The following is a 19,809-nucleotide window of genomic DNA, read 5'->3' on the forward strand; positions in this document are numbered from 1 at the left end:
GACTATTAAAATTTTGTTATCCATAATTATCAATTATTTTTGTTATCCATAATTATCAATATATTATTTTAAGCTAAAACTGCATGCACTCAGATTTGCTGTAAAAGTTTCAAGCAAATTGCTTTGTTTTACTGGGGGCATTGTACTTCACCCATGGGGGCATTCTGACCCATAGTTGGGGTAAAACAACCCCAATTGGTTCAGATTTAATTTTTGTAAAAAAAAAAATCTAATAACATGAAGACTCTTTTTTCATAGTTGGTCTATAATGTATGTCAGTGTCACTAACTTTTCTGTGTAAATAACTTTTCTGAACACATTTAACCTTTGTTTTACAGAAAACAAATTACACAGTCCTTTGGTGGGGTCCCCCCACTCCACCCCACATTCTAGATGGCCTTGTTATATGATTTATAAGAGAACAAAAACAGACCCTACATAAGAATAGAAGTGTATAGCATATAGAGCCTATATATCTGTATAAAGTAAAACGAAAAGTTCTAATAAAGAGACAGGAGAAGGAGTGGATCCTGTCAGAGCAGTTTATGTGTGTTGTACAGTATTTTCTTCTGACTGTGACCTGTGGTTCTGTTCTACTGCTTGTCCTTTTATCATGGCAGGACTTGACATACCCCACAGCCAGGTTAGAGCTTGCTGAGGTTTCTCCCAGAATGTATGGCAGTTTGTCTTTTTGTTGTATGTATCTGGTTGTAGTCTTTGTGCTGATTTGTGAATTGGGGGAAGAATGTTTCCCTGATTAGTGTATATAGAGCATGTTGTTAAAAAGTGCCGTTTTTTAACAACATACCACTGTATCCCGGTATTCTGCCAATTTATATTCTCTGTTTAGAGACAGGTAGCATTCTAATTTACTGTGTTGAGCTGTTGCTTCTGTTCAATGTTTCAGATATTTATCTTTGGGTGTATTAATGATTTGATTTAGTCTAGCTGGGGTTTTGGATTGTAAAGTCAGTTCTGAGATCATCTGACTGGAGGGGCTTTTCTCTGGGTTCAGTTCTTGATAGTTAAGGGTTTATAGTGGAGGCATGACTGCTTTTTAGGTGCGTATAGGAATTTAATGTTTTTTATTTTTATTTTAATCATTAGGGGGTACAGCCCTAATTCTGCTCTTTCCCCACCCGCATCCAAAGAGTGTGATTAGTTCTATAACTGATTGGATTTTTGGAATATCATAATTTTAGTCTTTTTAAGGTTAACTGTCAAGGCCCATGTCTGAGAGAAGGTGTGCAGGAGGTCCAGCTGCTGGGGTAGACCCTCTTTCGTGGGTGACAGCAGCACTAGATCATCCGCAAACAGAAGCCATTTAACTTCAGTGCCTAGTAGGGTAAGACCGGGTGCTGGGCACTGTTCTAGGGTTCTTCCAAGTTCACTGATGTCGATATTGAATAGTGTAGGGCCAAAGTTACAGCCCAAGTTACAGCCCAACTCACACCACGGCTCTGGGGGAGGAAATCTGTGTTTGTGTTCCCAATTTTAACTGCAAATTTGTTATTAGTGTACATGGATTTGCAGATGATCTCAATTTTTTTCCTCCAATGCTGCATTGGATTAATTAAAAGTAAAAACCCCTCAATGCCAGATGGAGTCAAAAGCTTTTCTGAAGTTGAAATTGGGGTGATGAGGCCTTGGTTCCAGGAGCTGGGAAATACACCTGCAATAAAGATGATATTAAATGTATTATATATCCATCAATTCTGATTGATTGATTGTAATTATGTTTCAGGATCAACAAGGATGTTGATCCAGAAACCTGTTGTACTTGGTCAAATCACGCTCACAGTCTCAGGCCAGTAGAGGGAGACAAAGCAAAGCACATTCTAATCATAGACTGGAATTTACGTAATGTGACCCTGCTTAGTTTTTCCATAGTGGATGCAAGGAATCAAATTGATGATGACATATGCCTCCCTCATGATGCAAACAGCTTTAATAAGAAAACAGAGCACAGGTGTAATGTCATCATCATCATTATGAAGTAAAATAATCCAGTCAGCTTTCTATTTTTGTCATTGAAGATGCCAGACGAGGATTTAAGCTTTAATTATTTTTTATTTAATGTGGAGAACAGGATAATAGGATAGTCTATGCAATGATCTAATCGTAGTCCTGTGATCTTGTTAACCGAGACTTGACATTGGGAGCTCATGAGGACAAACTCCTACAGTGTTTACGGTAGAGCAAGACAACTGTGGCAAGCCGTTTTAACATTCATTCCATAGGCTGCTAAATAGTGTTCTGGTTTTACCTGGCATTGCTGAATCACATGCACTAATTGTTCATTCAGTATACTTATATAGGTAAAATCACACATACAATTATAAAATCATCCGGACAGAAAAGAGATTAAATCTAGAGGAAAGAACTGACTATGCTACTAGTGCTTCTTAACTTTAGGCTAACAGTCCCAATAGAATCTATTTCAGTTTTACTACCTGTTTGTTAAATAATAGAACCTTATTATGAATAGTATAGGCTATTCCAATTGTTTAATATTTCATTGTAACATCACTGATTGCAATTACTTTTTACTTGTCATGTATCTGACAAGTCAGAATGGATAGTTTCATTACAAAATCATATTAGTTAACAACTGGAATACAAACGAATGTCTAATAATATAAAAAAGACTGTACTATTTTAACTGTTACAAGTAACTAAAGAATTGAAACTAGTCCCTATTTCAGTACGACTTACCTGCAAATTGTGTGATATGTTTGTTTGTATTATCAGTGCTCGATGTCGGCTGGTATGCACCGACACATCTGTATTTTAGTGTTTAGCGTACTGGCACTTTTTTGAGTGTACTGGCACTTCTGACATGTAGCTGGTACTCAGAATCAAAGCGTCAGTGTCTGGTGAACAGTATATAAATCACAGTACCAGGAGAGGTCACCTCTCATCTTGACAAATCGTGTGAATGAATGCAAGCACAGTTGGTCTACCGCAGGATTTATCGCTTTTCCACTGTCTGGCCAGTGTGAGCTGGGGCTAACAATGAGTCTTAGAAAAACATTGATAAAACCATGTTTGCATCAACTTGTTTAGAAAGATGGAGAATTCATATACATTTTCAAAGAAATAATATAATGTGAGGATGTTTGGGTGCTGTCCTGTTGCGCTTTACTGTTATCCTTTCAGCCAAATTGTGAGAAGTAGAAGTTCAAGAGAAATTAATAAGGTGAATAGCCTAATAATTAATTACTAATTTGAATCAGTACATTATAACAACAATTCCTTAAAATTTTAAAGAAGCAGGTTTTTATGATCATTAAACCGATAAACTCCTCGAAAGTCCAAGGACCCAGTAAGCAAATTCAAACAGTTGGACAAAACAGGGCTTTGTGGAGAGAATAGTGACTCACCTCCAGATGTCAGTAAATATTTTTACATAGTGTATTTGGATTAAAAGTTAGAATGTTTTATTATGGACGTGGGCTAGCTGATGAGTTATGCAGTGATTAAAAAGTTTAGCGATTCTGAATGTATCCAGTCGAAGTTTAATGGTCTTTGGCGTCTCCTTGTGGTCCTGTTTATTATTGCAGCTTGACTTGTTATTTGTATTGAAAATATTTGTTAATTACTGATTGTTTGTGGCACTATACATAGTCTACACTGTGAATAATGAAAATGTAAAATTCATTATTTAATATAATAAAAAATAAATGGGGGGGGGGGGGTAATTATTAATAGTAATTACTGAAATACTAGTTTCCAATCAGTAAGTAGGCCTACTAGTATTTAATAGACAGTTTGTGACATTGAAAAAGATAGTTGGATAATTGTTATTCCCCTAACAATAATCAGATTTGAAAGCCAGCCCCTGCCCCCAGATATAAACAATACCCTTACAATTCAGTTTATATCTCGAGATTCTGACTTTTTCTCATAGACTTGGTTACATCTTGTGATTATTTTTCCCCCAACATGGCCTTTAAAATAAAAAGATAATTGCGACTTTTTATCTCACAATTGCACATTTATATCTTGCAGTTTTCTTTCTTTGTTATGTTGCAGCAGCAGCAGCAGCAGCAGCAGCACCCCCTCCCCCTCCCATCCCATCCAGTGAAAACAAGTTTCTATAAAGCAGCACACAAAAGTATCATAGTTATTTCTACGGAATGATGTTCAAACGGCTTGCCATAAGTCAGCGGCCTCTAAATGCCCCTCATAGGGGTATGTCACGAAAGCACGCAAATAGGCGGAGGATGATGCTGGGTTCAAACGAGTGCAGTGATTTCTCCGAAGTCTAATGCATTCAGAGAGTGGTTGTTTTGCGCGAGATGCGAAGAGTAATGCCATATTCCGCCTTTATTCCTCGCGCGAGCTCCAGTTTGTACCTTTTCCCCAATTCAGTGGTGAAATCCACGGAATGTTCCATTAGCAGGAACAGCTGAGGATCATGCCGCACCGAGTATGGGAGAGATGTGCAGGATTATAGGGAGAAATGTCCGCGACTGAGATGCTCACAAATTAACAATCAGGTAACGCACGCGCTTGCATCTTCGTATTGATGGCGTGGATTTCCGTGGGTTTTCACGGTCTTGAATGCATCGCACAGAGCAATCGGCGTGTTTTTATGCGCTGTCCCCCTAAAGCCTCGAGCCCCTCCTTGTTTTGTTGCTGTAACTCTGTAATGTTTACATTGGATTGGATGTGCATGGATGGATGGGACGCGGGTTTGTCAGTCTCGCGCTTGCTTCAGACGTGCGTGATCGTGTGCACGCGCAGCGCAGGTTACGCTAGAATCTGATTTATTTGTGTGTTAAACAGCAGCAAGGAAGGTTACATTGCGGTGTTTTATTTCTCTGCAGTGAAGCCAGTCGAGAGGCCCTTTTAAAATTCTGCAAAAATCATTCTGACCTATGCGCATTAAACTCAGATTATTGTAAAGAAAAATAACAGCTACACTTGGCCTTGCTAGTTCTTATACAGTCCGCTTCATGCGTTGTATGATGCAATATTCTAGGTCAAATCAAATCCTTGTTTTTAAAGATGTCAGATCACGAACTAGAAAGTGCATGGAATAGAGATGTTACTTTGACCGCCCCTCAAGTAAAGACGCTTGTATTCGTTTCTGTCCGCCGGCTCGCCATTTGGCGCAAGGCTTATGTAACAGACTGGGCTGTGTCACACTGTCTCTGATGGAGAGACAGTGGCGGATGAGAAATGTTAGAGAACACAGTATGCTCCCCAACTTGATGTTCTTTCCTGCTTTTCATTTAGTCCATAATAACAACAACAAACCCACAAATAATAATAATAAATACAATTGTTATTATGCCACAATTTAAAGCAATGCTTTGCAGTGACACGTTATATCATGCATAAAATCGCAAGAACAGCTGAGACACATTTCACTCTGATTACTCTTCGATTTTATTTTCTAATCATTATCACCATTCTCATACTGTAAAATATATATATTTTTTAAAGAAATGTTAAACTTTGTTGTAGGATGATGAAAAATTTACCTTGCACATTATTTGCAACATAAATTGTGTATAATATGTGACCCTGGACCACAAAAGCAGTCTTATGTATAGCATGGGTATATTTGTAGCAATAACCAAAAATACATTGCATGGGTCAAAAGGATTGATTGTTCTTTTATGCCAAAAATCATTAGGATATTAAATGAAGATCATGTTTTTCATTTTTGTTTAGTAATATGCATTGCTAATGACTTAATTTAGACAGTTTAAATGTGATTTTCTCCATTTAGATTTTTTTGCACCTTCAGTTTCCAGGTTTTTAAATAGTTTTATTATCCTTATGACTGGTTTTGTGGTCCGGGTCACATATAGCCTATAGTCGTTTGCATATTGCAGTGGTTTAGTGTTTTACTCTTAACAATTCTGTAAAACTTTACTATTCTATACTAAACTATACTATACTATAATCAGATGTTCAGGAAGTGGAGGAACAGACTTCCACTTGCAATTAATTGTTTGTATTTATTTGTTCTTATGAAGTTTTGCTCTGTTTTTTTTTTTTTCAAATTAGTTAGAACTGATTTAAGATTATATTTACCTTGTGGATTATGTTGTGCTAAAGGAATGAAATAATTAGATGCTGTCTTGCTGAATTATAATATAAACATGACTATTGCATCACCCTTGTTTGATAACTACAACATAGGCCTATCCCTTTTGACAAACAACATCCACTTTATCTGGGACTACCCATGCAACCTCAAAATGATTGTCAGTGGCTTAATAAATCATCACTAATGACATGCTCTGTCTGCTATGCTTATGTTTCATGTTTAGACTTCCGCACAACAAGAATCATCTGACTCCATCTGTTGGATTGCAAAAACCTTTTGGGGAAAAACCTATTAATGAACAGTTTTATAGTGTTTGCACACTTGTTTTTTTTTTTTTTTTTTTGCGATCTAGTGATTTGCATGGATTTTGACACATATTTGAATTTAAGCCATGACAAAAAAAACACTCCTGTCTTCACATTTGCATGAAAGTTACTAAACTATGACATAATTGCAGTCTAATGTTAAATTATAATGACTGAATTTGCTGAAATTTGCCTCTCTCTCTCTCTATATATATATATATATTATCATATTGTTTCATTTCAATAATTTTATTCAAGTTACAGAAAATAAAACTATTTGTAATATATTTTGATGTGAAAGATCCATAAATCCACTCGTTACACACACACACACACACACATATATATATATATATAGCAGTAACATGAACCTCTGGCCTGAGCATTTTCATTTCTAAAGCATTGTTAAACATAACTAATTAATTATTTTCTGTAATAATCATTTTAATTATTATATTACAGTAATTGTTTAAGTTTGGTTGTTTTTCTTGAAACACAATGTAAATAGTTAATGGACTGCATCTGAAGTTAACCAAAACGAGTGTGAATGCGAGAACTTAGGTACCTTTTGATTCAATTCACTTTTTGGACCACTTAAAGGGGTCGTTGTTTGTTTTTAGTAAAGAGGAAGTGCGAAAACATCCTTTGTAAATTGGGATCAGCTTGGAGCGATTCGACGAAACATCAGCATCTAAAAAGTGACTGGCTGTCTCTGTCTCTTGCGTGGTCGCTTTAAGAGGAAGTAGGCGTGACTACAGGCAGGCATACAACAATACTGAACTGCACCCATGTCACAGATCTAACCCAGTCTGAATGCATCGGACGTGACATTAAAGGAAAGAACAAGTGCACGCTAAAACAAGTTTGTTGGAGCAAAGTTATCCGATGTTAGGCAGTAGAGGAATATGCATTTTTTTCTTTCTATGCTGAAGATCATCGCCTGTTCAACAACAACAACAAACTCGTAGACTAGAACTAGGAAACGGCCGATAACGCCGTGTTAACCATGACCGTCTGTTAGTTTTCCTGGACGATTTCTTCTGGATTAGTCCGTGAAATCACCAAACGAGACATCCTGCATCGTTTTAGTCGCCTTAAAGCAGCGCGTGGACGAGTCGGAAACTCGAGCGCCATTGAAGACAAGTAAGCTCGGTTAGTGCGATCATACTTTCCTTATTGGACACAACGATGTCACATTACCCGTAAAATAAAAACGAGAAAACTATGTATTCGTACGTTTGCATGCATGACGTGCAGACTGTCTTAATTCGGCGTTAAAGCTAAACCGTGTTTCTTTTGTCAGGGGTGCATCCCTGCATTTCCTGTTTGGGGCTTCATCTGCTCGGTCTGTATGCTAGCGATAGCAGCTAATGGCTTGGAAAGTGTATGCGATTTGTTTAGTCATTTTAATGCAATACAACCTCCGTGTAGCATTGAGAACCTGTTTAAAGAGCACGAGGGCAAATGCGGATGTTTGCGCGAGTTCCTGTAAAACTTCGGCCTTGCGACTTCTTTGTGCTATTGTTGATATCCACTGCTGGGCCACGGTGACCCTCATAAGTGTTTTATTCATGGGAAATGTGCACTGTCCATATTTGAAACATGAATAATGTTTAAATCGTACCCACAAGCCCTCTCGAGTGGTTATTTTTGATAAAGTGAGGCAGGAGATGTTTGCTGGCGCTCCTTTGTTATTGCTTTGTCTGTGTGGGAGCACATGGTCCTGCACGCTTTTGTTGTTGAAGTTACAGCTCCCCCTCTTTGTGGCAAATCAGCCCAGTATTTCCATTAAACACGGTTTACGCTTCCAGTATATGAAGATTTGGTGGTATATATATATATATATATATATATATATATATATATTACACATGGCACTGTAGCCTACATTTGTCATGTGTAGCACGATATATATATATATTCCTCCTGCACGTTAAACCAAAAGTGTAGACTAATTTGTCTCGTGTTTTGAAAGCCCGTGATTGTCAATGCTAAGTGATGTGTAACCTATTTGAAAGTGCTATATTAGAATTTAAATATGGAAGATACAAAGGTTTATTTTTTTGTAATATTAAATGAAACGTTAAGCTTTTTCCTAATTTAAAACTGTCTGTAGTTATGAGGGCTACTTTAATGTTCTTTGTGGAACTTGACAGACATGGGTACTATGTACAGGCAATGTATTAGGAAAAAGCATTGAAAAAAATGAGAGGTTGAGTAAATAATGACAGAACTTTGGTAATATTAAGTTAATCTAACATAAGTTGAAATGCACATGTAGCGACTACAAAAGGTTCTGCTGATTTTCTCAAAATCTTCATTCAATTCCCAAAACCCATGTTTCTTGTGTTTCAAACAGAGTTCTGACAATCTGAGGCTGTTAGACACAAGTGCCTCTTGCACTTCTAGTCCCCCCACCCCAGGCAGGTGTGACTCGTTCGTACGACGTCACAAATGCGACCATGGGAAGTAGCAGTGAGTAGGCGCCCATCAACAGCCCCCTTAAACCAGAGGAGGGTCGTCGGGGAGCCTTGCATCACGCCTCTGCACCTCAGGAGAAGGTGAGGTGGCCGTTATCATTCTAAGTTCATTAAAATCATATGCCAAGCATGTACTTACGATCTCTGTGTGTTAATGTCCTAGTCCTCCAGTACGACGTCAGTGGGGACAGCGAGATAGACCTGCTGTGCACACTTCCCTACATCAGGATGAGAACTTTCACCACCCTGTCTTCTCCCAGCATCAGCAGATTCCTTTAGATGAGTCCAGGCAATATAGCCACACCAGTGCACCTTCACGCATGCTGCATACTGCCACACAACCCCCCCAACAGAGCTCCATCATGGTGGATCTTCACGAACAGGTATTCATGTTCAACAGTCTTTCATTTAGACCAGGGGTTTATGTTCACTATTTGATGTTCACTATATTTAAGAAGTATATAAAAAATAAAAAAAGTAATATTGGTATAAACTAAAATAACAATACAATATTTTTTTGTGCTGTTTTTAGGCTACAGGTGGGCATTTACATTTTAATTTCAGGCCTTGAATGAATATAATACATTTGTAATAAAATAAAATCAATGTAAATATAAATTTAGAATTTTTTTTTTTTTTTTTACCATTTTGTTGTTGTTACTTAGGCCATTGGCCATTCATATTTGCATTTCAGTCCTTTAATATGTATAAAATAAATGTACAAACTTTAATAATTTAAATGTATAAACACTTAACATTTTTTATTATTTTTCTTATAAGGTATAAATGTATTAAAACTATCAAATCAAACTTTTTGATAGATTTTTTTTTATTGTTAGGCAACTGGGCTTTTATATTTGTGTTTCAGGCCTTTAATAAATAGATATATATATATATATATATATATATAACTGTGGGGCCGGACCCTAAATCAAGATGCATAGCATGAAAGTTGATTCACGAACCAAATTTAAGTAGAAGTTGGTAGTTTGAGACCACTAGCATATAGACAATAATTGTATTACTCGAGCTTGATGTGAAAGTGCTGTGTGTAGATTGTAATTATGAATAGCATTTTTTTTAATGTTTTCTAAAAATAACCTGAACTTTTTGTGTTGTCCTTCAAGATGCATCAAGGATCCGTTCCGATATCTTACACAGTTACCACGGTGACGACCCATGGTTTTCCCATCCACACCGGGCAACCTATCCCAGCCTGCAATGCTCAGCAGCTCCCAGCATGCTCGGTAATGTTCAGTGGACAGCTCTCTCTGCTCTGCTGCCTTCCTCCTCCAGTGAGTTTGAAAAGGAAGAGCTGGAATCTCAGTGAAGTTTGTGTAGAGCACACCTAACATGTCCCATCGCTCCAGCTTTACTTTAGCCGATGTATGTGTGTCCCAGGCAGCCATTAAGCCCACCTGTCCTCTTAGCCAAAGACACTCAGTTATGAGTGTTGTTCTGTATGTCCCTCTCACGCTTACACATTAGGCATTGGTAAACAGCCACATTTCACTTTTTGATTTTCATGTAGGCTGTTCCTATGTCTCTAGAATATGTAATGAGCTTTTTATGATGCAACTTTTAAGGGGCAATGTGCAACCCCCACTTAATTTTTTTTTTATTGCCACTGCAATTGTCTGGGGTGTTTTATATTTGACATGGATAGCAAAGGTGTACTTTCTGCTAATTGTACCATCTGCTCAAGTCATTGCGTTTGTGTCAACATACTCACCTGTATTTCTTGTGGCCACAGTCATGTACAGTTCAAAGTGTCTTGTGCAGGGCTATATGATAGGGCTATATGTATTTTCAGTCATCTTTGCACTATATATGCTTAATAATGAAGCAGTATAAATGTATATAGTTATATATACAGTATATAATATTATTTTGATTATTATTGCTTTTATTATAACTATATTACATAAATCTTTTACACGCACACAAAAAAAACATTAAAAGAACAGATATATTCCTTTTTTCCCCCCAAAGTTTTCCCCATGATTTTGAAATGGTTTATCAGATTCCTAAATAGTGCAGAATAGTGTGAACGTTAGATGTGCTTTACTCCAGAGTATGCTTTCCCAGTATTGCCAGTCATTTCTTAAACTGAACAGCCATTCCGTATTCAAATACTCAAGAACTTTCTTCATAAGTGTGTGTCTTGTGTGTTAGTGACACTTTGTTGTCTGCTATTTCTCTTTCTCTCTGTTTGTCTGCAGCTCATTCAGGCCTGCACCATGCAGCACCTGCCTGTGTCCTATCAGGCATTTCCACCATTGATCTCCAGTGAGCATTTTATCCTGCACCCCAGTCCACCAGTGCCACCCCACCAGCCTCCTCATCTGCCTCCACTCAACCAGTTTGTCCCCATACAGCCCCAGCACCCGCGCATGGTGAGTGCTGATCGTAATATATGCACATGCACTCAATCGCTGTAGCACGCGGCACCACTATGCTAGTGTTTAGCTTAGCACCATTTAGTGCATAGGATCCAAACAGGGAAGAATTTAGAAGCTGCATAACACTTCCACGTTTTCGCTATTTAAAGGGGTCATATGATGCTGCTAAAAAGAACATTATTTTGTGTATTTGGTGTAATGCAATGCGTTTATGTGGTTTAAAAACACATTATTTTCCATATAATGCACATTATTGTTTCTTCTCTATGCCCCACCTTCTGAAACGTGTCGATTTTTATAAGGCTCATCAGTCTGAAAAGCTAGGTGTGCTCTTTTTGACCACAAAATCGTCTTTGTATGAGTAATTTTATATTAAGCTGTAAAAGGGATAACATTATTTTTACAGGAAATTCCACACAATAACTGTAAAGTAGTCATAGTGCCTTTAATAAAATAAAAATTTATTTTGGTGGTAATTGAACATAAAAACAGTTATTTAGTAGTAGTGCTGTTCTTTTATATAATAAAACAATAAATTCACTTGAGTTCTGATTCTTCACTCTTAATAATAAGAAGATGAGTTTCTAACCTGACAGAAGCAAACCAAAAATAAGCTTTTTCTTAATAATTTTCACTTTATGTAATATTATTTAAAAACAAGAATCAAAACAATACATGCATTTATTTGATTGGATGAGCCAGTTATTCTCAGTGTTGAGTGTTGTACACTACATTAATTTAATTACTGTTCAGACAGTGTTATTAGTAAAGCAATCCTTTACAATCTAGAGAAAACAACTGAGTAACAGATTAGTCCCCACAACTGATTGTTATCGTAATAATAATAAATATATAAAAAACTGTGATAATACTGCTGCGACAAAATTAATTCTTTCTAAAATAGCACATGATTTTATGGTATTAATAGTTGTAATCATATGCTAGAGATATGACTTTTATACAAATTTTCAGCCTCTGCAGAGGGTGGAGAACGAAGTGGATCTGCGAGGAGACCAGCATCCGTTAGGAACATTCTCTTATCCTCCAGCCCACCATCCACCAGCAATGACCCCCTCTGTCCCCCTCCAGTACCTCCCCCAGGAGCCCCTCCATCAAGAGCTACCCTACGGAGTGGTGAGATGTCTTTGCTTTTAAATGTCAACAAAGCATATAAATCATTGTAATCAAGTAAAAAAATTGTATACTGATTAAAATGAACAGCATTTGCATAAACAGGTAATGACATTAAGGAAAAAATATGCACTTAATATAGAGAACAATGGAGGTTTACTGGTGTTGAATAGTGGTTATAGGTCTGCTTTGGCTTGACAAAAATAGGTTCAAATTCCAGAAAGCAAAGTTAAAGTTTGCGGCAGTATTACTAGTGTCAAATAATGGTGAATAGTAATTATTATTATTAGATTTTTTTCTAATTTATTTTACATTTTTTAGGATTTTGGCTTGACAAAGCATTGTCAAATAACAAGAAAAAGCCTATGGGAAATGGGCCATTTTTATCAAAAACTGTTTGTCCATTCAGATATGGGCAGCATATACAGCACAACCTGAGTCAGAACAGGTTGAGAGACTTTGCCTAGTTTGGTCAACATGAATGCAAAGTTGGCCCCATTTATGTATGTGTGTGTTCTTGGTCTTATTATAGATGAGTAAAAGGTAGAAGGAACCATCTGGAATCAACCTACTTTGCCTTTCTATTGATGTTATTTAAATTGAAGGATAATACATCTTAATTGTCCTTTTTCTTCTAAATTGGCCTGGTTTTGGCTTTGTTTTCTGACTGAAATGCTCTTTACAGTGCTCATAGTATTATATGTGTATATATATATATATATATATGTATATGTGTGTGTGTATATATGCCATGATTGGTTGGTCATGTTCAATGCCTGCATGCTATTGGTCAAACTACTTTAAGTCAAGTATGAAACCAAAGGCAAAATCCAGACGTTTTAGGCAAATTAGAAATCCTAGATGTATGATCACCCTATTGGATAATATTAATCAATTGCCAAATAGCCGCAGTTTTACTCTTTTTCAGGCAATCAGTCCACAGGTGGCTTATTTCTAGTCCAATTTGCATAGTAAACAGGACTAAGGGAGTGTATTTCGCACACTTCATCTTTAGCATGAGGTTGCTCCAGGAGGATTGTTGATGTAGTAGAAATCCTGCCAAAAGTAGCTTTGGATGAGATTTGCTGAATGAATAATAATAATTCAAAAAGTTTTCCTCATGTGTTGTCATCTGTTTCCTTAGCCATATCCGCACATGCTGCCGAGGCGTATAACTGGACAGAGGTATCGATTACAGCAGCCTCTGCCTCCCCCACCCCCTCCACCACCCTACTACCCTGGCTTCTTACCATACTTCCTGTGAGAGTCTCTTCTATTCTTTATATTACAAATCACATGCGTTTTGCTTTTGTGAATGTTTAATTTTCTACTAATGCACATTGAACTGTTATGATTTAATAAAGCCTTTGTGATCTTTTTTTCTACCATAGTAACAAAAAAGGTGTGTATGTTAATGATGTATGTGTTTGTGACCTGAAAACAGCTCGATGCTTCCTGTGCCTCCAACTGCTGTTGGTCCTGCTATCAGTCTGGACTTGGATGTAGATGATGTGGAGATGGAAAACTATGAGGTAAATAGAAAACCTTCCCAGGGTGGGTGATGGAGTTATAACCTGACTTGTCCAAAATAAGCCTCTGATGGTTTTCACACAAAGTCTGTTCTAAAACCAAGTGAACTGCTGCACCAGCGTCTACTGTCTGTAGCTAGCTTATGTCTAACGTTTATACACCCATATTTGCAAGTAAAAGTCATTTGTTTTCAATAAGAATGACTCTGTGGGCATGTGCAGTGATGCAACAAAGTTGAAAAAGGTTAGCTTTATAGAATTAGCAAGTTACTTTATAGAATTAAAGCTAATTTTGGAACTGAGATAATGTCATTATCTTGTGAAGAGTTTTGAACACCTGTGATTTTTCTTTCAGGCGTTATTAAACCTTGCCGAGAGACTCGGAGAAGCGAAACCTCGAGGACTAACGAAAGCTGATATAGAGCAACTTCCGTCCTACAGGTTCAATTTAGAAAACCACCAATCTGAACAGACTCTGTAAGTGCTCTGTTCTTTGTGCTCTCGGTTATATAATCTTGAAGGTTTGATTGTGACTTGGTGTTGATGATGCATTGTATTTAATTTTCTTACAGGTGTGTTGTATGCTTTTGTGATTTTGAGTCGAGGCAGCTACTTCGAGTCTTACCCTGCAACCACGAATTTCATGCAAAATGTGTGGACAAGTGGTTAAAGGTAAGTATGTTGTTTTAATGCACAAAATCTGCAATAACTAAAGGTGAAACCCTGTTAATATCAGTGTTTGACCGCTACAGGTTTTAAAAATGTTTATGTAGACTTGTTAAAAGTATGAGATCAGCAAGATTTTTGAACATTTTGATTTAAAAGAAATATTTGTAGCTATAGCCAGCAATACAAGCCAATAGCTAACAAGGATATTGTAGAAATTAATCCGTAACATGTCTTGCAGACCAATCGCACCTGTCCAATCTGTCGAGCCGACGCATCTGAAGTTCACCGCGAAGTGGAATGAGTTCAGGTTTTTGTCCTTCACTGGAAAACAGCACAAATCCTTGAGCGTGTTCTGTGAGTGGGGACACCTGATCTCCAGCCAAACGCAAATCTACCCCCCAACCCCGATCCCAACCCCACCTCTACAATAAGCAATCTTGAAATTTGTACGAAACCTGTTTGACCTCTGCTGTTCGTCATTGTGCGAGTTTCACGAAAGCTACTGCCGCGTATAGCCACTTCAGAGTTCTGGAATTGTGACCTTTTTTTGGGGGTGGAGTTCTTTTCATCTTTCTTTTTGCATTTCCCTGCCCTTGTTTCGCAGATTCCAAAGATAACCTGTAATACGTGTTGTGTTGGCATATTCGTTTACACAATTGAATATTCTCTAGTTGTTTGATCACAGATTATTAAAATCGTGCTTTAGCGTCATAAGGGACTGGGGGAGTGGGCCTGGATGATGGTGTTTTTTTGCTTTACTGTGCAATCAGACGAGTCTGTAGGATGCGGCCGCTCCAGCGGGGAACGATCATCATAGATGCATGTCTGTATAAGTGACGGGCTGAGGGACTTGTTAATAATCTATGTTTTGCAATAATGTATTGATCATTTGAATATCTTAATCCCGATTCTCTTTTATCTGCGAATGCTGTTGTGAAGAAGTGACTTTCAGTGGTTCAGAGTTTGAAGGCCTGAGGTTAAAGAGGGAAACTTAGACAAAAAGGACTGCGAAAGGACAGCCGTGAATCTATTGGGAAAACCGCTGGGCTTTCACCACAGTCGTAGAGACATTAAAGAAACTGTGGTGTTTTTTCGCTTTTGCTGTTTGCTGGTGAGGCCAGTCGGACTGGCCCATGAGAACACAGGGACGAGGACAGCACACTGCCTCTGTCAGCTCCCACCTTGGCTGCACTGCACAACCCCCATCGATTCTGGACTCCGCTCCCTCACACTCAGCTAGATCCAGGAGAACAACTCACGGGCCTCGCGCGGACTGTTCTTTTAGACTAGCAATATTTGAATTTACGAGATCCACCGCATTTCAGCATTTCACAAGAGGAACGTCAGATGGCCTCCGTCTTGCCATTCTCATGTCCGGAGGCCAAGGAGCTCGCATTCGCCTGTCCAGAATGACTTTTGGGGAAATGATGGAACACTTTGCGGAAAGCAATACGTGCAATGAGTGTGTGAAGTGAACGCAACGTTTGACCTGATTTTGGAGGACTAGGCTTTTTGTTTTTCCTCATTCGTGAGCCAAATAATCAATATACTCTACGAGATTTTTTAGCTCTGCCTTCTCAAGACCTTGACAAGCACAAACCTGTTATTAATCTTCAGACATCCTTTGTCAGTTCCTCTTTTAAAAGTATGCGTTTTTTTTTTTTTTTTGTAAGTGGTGTTATTTATTTCTTCTTTCGTGAGAGTTTTTGAAGGATTCGGTTGGAATGCTAAAACATCTTTAGCACGTTTTAGTTTGCCTCTGGTTGTCAGGTCTCAGGCCGTGTTCACAGTGTAAAGTGATATGAAAAAAACAAACAAACAAAAAAAAAACATCGTATGCATAGCCTTGGTGTGAAAGGTTGCAAATTATCGTCTTGTTTTTAAGACAAAAGAATGTTGAAACCCTCTGTATTTCTAGTTACGCCCTCTCCTGAGTGCCAGTTGACTGTAGTCGTTCCATGAAGACCCCGGATAGGATTCGAAACGGCAGAGATGGAGCGTTAGGGTCGTTTAAAGAAAAAAATGCACTGTAAAATGCTTAACTCGTGGTTCACTCGATTCCAAAAACAAACCTGAACGTTGTTCGGGGGAAAACTATGAAATATTAGGTTTTTTTTTTTTTTTTTTGGTTCCCTAAGTACTTTAATTATAGGACTTTTAAATATATATATATATTCATGAGTCGTTTGTCCACTGAATAGTCATTGTAACTCAATAGACACACTGGCTTTTTCGGGTAAAGGGACTCTCTTAAGAGAATGTGAGTATCTTGTGTTTGCGTGCCAGGTTTAAAAAAAAAAAGCCATTGTAATGAATTTAATCCACACTTTTGATAAGTAATCTATGTATACATATCTGTTCACTGGCATATATTTTGAGTATAACGGGGAAAAAAAATCACTCAGGGCCTCTCTGTAATTGAAAAATAAAGGAAAACAGTCCATTTCAAATGGGATTGACGCCATGGAGATATATTTGGGTATTTGGGGTTGTTTTCCTCAGGCCATGCATATTTAAATGTAATCAACTAAACTAATATTCCTTTTATAAATAGTGGTGAATATTATTCCATTATAAGACCGGCATGCAAAGAAAAAAAAAAAAAAAGATGAAGTGACATGTATCACGTGAGAATAGGCTTTTTGTCACTGCAGCTGATCATTAGCGTATGTTACTCGAACCTGTTTTCCAGCCGTTGCGTTTTTCCGTGTTCTTGAACCACACATAAAGGTTGTAATCCCATTGAAAAACGTGCCACGGTGCACACTGTCCTACCTAGACCACTTCCAAGACTATTCTTACATTGTTTGCATGATTTAAGGATTTAAAAAAATGAGAAAAAAAAAGTCAAAAAATCAAATCTGTATTTTCAGTGAAAGATATCTAGGCAGGGGTGGGCAAGTATTTAATTGTGCACAATATGCATGCATGTCTAACCAGGTCCCCACTGGTTTTTAGGTAGATCTAGTTGGCTTTGGGTTCTGGGTGTAGGGGACTTTCTGCTCAGCTGATAACTGCCATGCACTGTACTGCACACATTTGTAATAGAACCGAATGACTACAAGATTTTATTGTGCTTGTACTTGCAGAAGAAAAAACTTTAAAGACTAATAATATAGGATGTTTAAAATAACACGTTAAGCTTGATGCCAGTGGGAAGACAGTGGCTTTTTGAAGTGGAAAAGGTGATTTGATAGGCTCCTCACCCCATTTGTGCTTCTATTGTTGCCTCAGTTACTGACACACTTGCCTGGAATCTAGAAAATGGAAAGCCATATAGTTAAAAGGTGCTAGATATTCATTCTATATTTAGGTGTAATGCTACATTCACATAAGAGAATGCAATAGTTTGTTATGGGTCTCTATTCATACAGCATGCAATGCTAATAGTACCCTCACGGTGGTCAGAAACAGTTAATAACATTATCAACAGGGGTTTCAATTAAGAAAACAAACAGGGAAAAAAAAAGATAACTATTTAGCTTTACTTGTATGTGCTGGTAGACCGTTAAGGATACTATTATTTTACTGCCTGAGTGATCAGATTCAATACATCTGCCTTAAATCGAAGTAGTAGGAGGTTTTGTGGGGGTTAAAAAACACGGCGTTATCACTCATTCACCAAAACGGTCAGAAATATATGTACCTGTTGTACGGTTCTCTCTACCCTGAGCATCTGTAACTGGTATGGTTTAAAAATAAGTTGTTGATATACACGCAAGCACTTTTGCTTGGGGTAACCGGCTGTGGGTTATTTCTAATATATCCTTATTTAGATTTATAAAGGAATTTTTCACAATAACCAAGATTCCTTGAAAACCTCAGTGTTACCTGTATTGAATTACTAAAAGAAAGAAAAAAAAAACCTAAGAGTTATAATGATAAATAGAATCTTGTAGTCTTTCTGTGATTCAACTAATAAATAATCTCACAGCTTGTGTGGTGGAAAATTGTGTTCCAATAAGCAGCTAAATACTTTAGGATTTGTGATTTGTTGATTGCTCCATAGACGCCACTGATTGTTTACCAATGATTTCTTGCTGTGGTGGGATAGTGGATTGTTTACTGTTCTATTCTCCTCCTGGCCCTCAGGGGTCAGTCATTGCCTGAACTCCAGACTACCCAGCCAACAACAGGGCCAGGGGCATGTGTTCTGTATTAGGAAGATATTTTGCTTTGGTACTTGCACATTTACAGTTACCTCATTTTTGCCATGTTTGTATTTGAAAAAAAGAAAAAGGAAAAAAAAAAAACAATAAAAAAAATGAAATAAAAAAAGCTAATATATATTATATATAGGAAATGGTTCTTAACGCTATAATTTTTTTTTCATTCCATTGGAATCATTGTTTGTAGCATTTAACATATAACTAGTTATAGTGTATTATAAATACATCTGTATACTGATTGAAATTTTTAAGATTTGTACTTTTTTTAAATGAAAGTTGCTAGTTCTGCTTTACTGAGTAGTGCAATCATATTTTTTTTTAATTGTGGCTAATTGGAGAGGGTTGTTCACTAATAAATGTGTGATGTATACTCATACTAAACTGACTAAAGTAATCACTGCTTTAAACGTATTGAGCAATACAGATGTGTTGCGGTTCAGTTACTTGTCTGAAGGTTTCTGTCTCTCAAAAGAGGTGAATCTCATAAAGATTGTTCAGGTTATTTTTTCCGCATTTAATCAAAAGCAATAAACCTTAATCAGATTAGATGGCGTATGTTGAATTTAATGTGGATGTAAACAAGGCTGTCTTTTCAATGGCACACACTACATATTTTAGAATTGTTTTACTGAATTTTTGTCTGAATTTATTATTATTTTTTAGGTTTTGCACTTTATTTCTGTCACTCGCAGCTACTCTGAGCAAGTTCTATAATATGTTTTGTATAAAACATTACTCCACAAAAATGTATATATTGCCACAATATCAGTTATAGGTCAGTATCAGCCTCTTTTGTTGTTAAATTTGTTTTAGGAGGAAAATATACATTGTTTTAGTATGATCTAGGACAGCCATAATTTCTTTTCTTGGAAATTATTTTGTAACTTTACTAAAGTCGCTTCGAAATGTGCAGTAAACCGTTTCAGATCACACACATGGCTCTGTGGAGCATTACCAAAAGAAGCATTCTAATTCATTGGCCTTGTTTCTGTGTGCGTTTTCGATCGCAGATTTCAAATTGAACATTCATGCAGTATTATCATACATTATAATGTGG

General features: G+C 37.3%; 1 protein-coding gene across 4 annotated transcripts; it reads left to right on the top strand.

Moving 5' to 3' along the window:
- The first annotated feature begins 4,208 nt into the window (after positions 1–4,208).
- On the top strand, positions 4,209–19,133 carry rnf44 (ring finger protein 44). 4 transcript variants are annotated; one of them, XM_059516060.1, is made up of 11 exons: positions 4,209–4,502; positions 8,732–8,933; positions 9,016–9,235; positions 9,980–10,147; positions 11,075–11,248; positions 12,227–12,388; positions 13,530–13,645; positions 13,830–13,917; positions 14,270–14,391; positions 14,487–14,586; positions 14,822–19,133. In XM_059516060.1, the coding sequence occupies exons 2-11, from the start codon at positions 8,827–8,829 to the stop codon at positions 14,882–14,884; spliced, it is 1,320 nt and encodes a 439-aa protein (XP_059372043.1). In that variant the 5' UTR covers positions 4,209–4,502; positions 8,732–8,826; the 3' UTR covers positions 14,885–19,133. The 4 variants fall into 4 exon arrangements, with proteins under 4 accessions (XP_059372043.1, XP_059372042.1, XP_059372044.1 ...); XM_059516059.1 differs by lacking the exon at positions 4,209–4,502 and adding an exon at positions 7,099–7,524; XM_059516061.1 differs by lacking the exon at positions 4,209–4,502 and adding an exon at positions 7,099–7,515.
- Positions 19,134–19,809: the final 676 nt, after the last annotated feature.

This window comes from Carassius carassius, chromosome 29 (genome assembly GCF_963082965.1).
Source record: "Carassius carassius chromosome 29, fCarCar2.1, whole genome shotgun sequence".
In the NCBI taxonomy this organism is placed as follows: domain Eukaryota; kingdom Metazoa; phylum Chordata; class Actinopteri; order Cypriniformes; family Cyprinidae; genus Carassius; species Carassius carassius.

Excerpts from the sequence above, each read along its gene's own strand:
- rnf44 (XM_059516060.1), top strand. The coding sequence starts at position 8,827 with ATGCGACCATGGGAAGTAGCAGTGAGTAGGCGCCCATCAACAGCCCCC. Across the intron at positions 10,148-11,074 it reads TCTGCTGCCTTCCTCCTCCA|CTCATTCAGGCCTGCACCAT; the intron begins GTGAGTTTGAAA and ends GTTTGTCTGCAG. Across the intron at positions 13,918-14,269 it reads TGGAGATGGAAAACTATGAG|GCGTTATTAAACCTTGCCGA; the intron begins GTAAATAGAAAA and ends TTTTTCTTTCAG.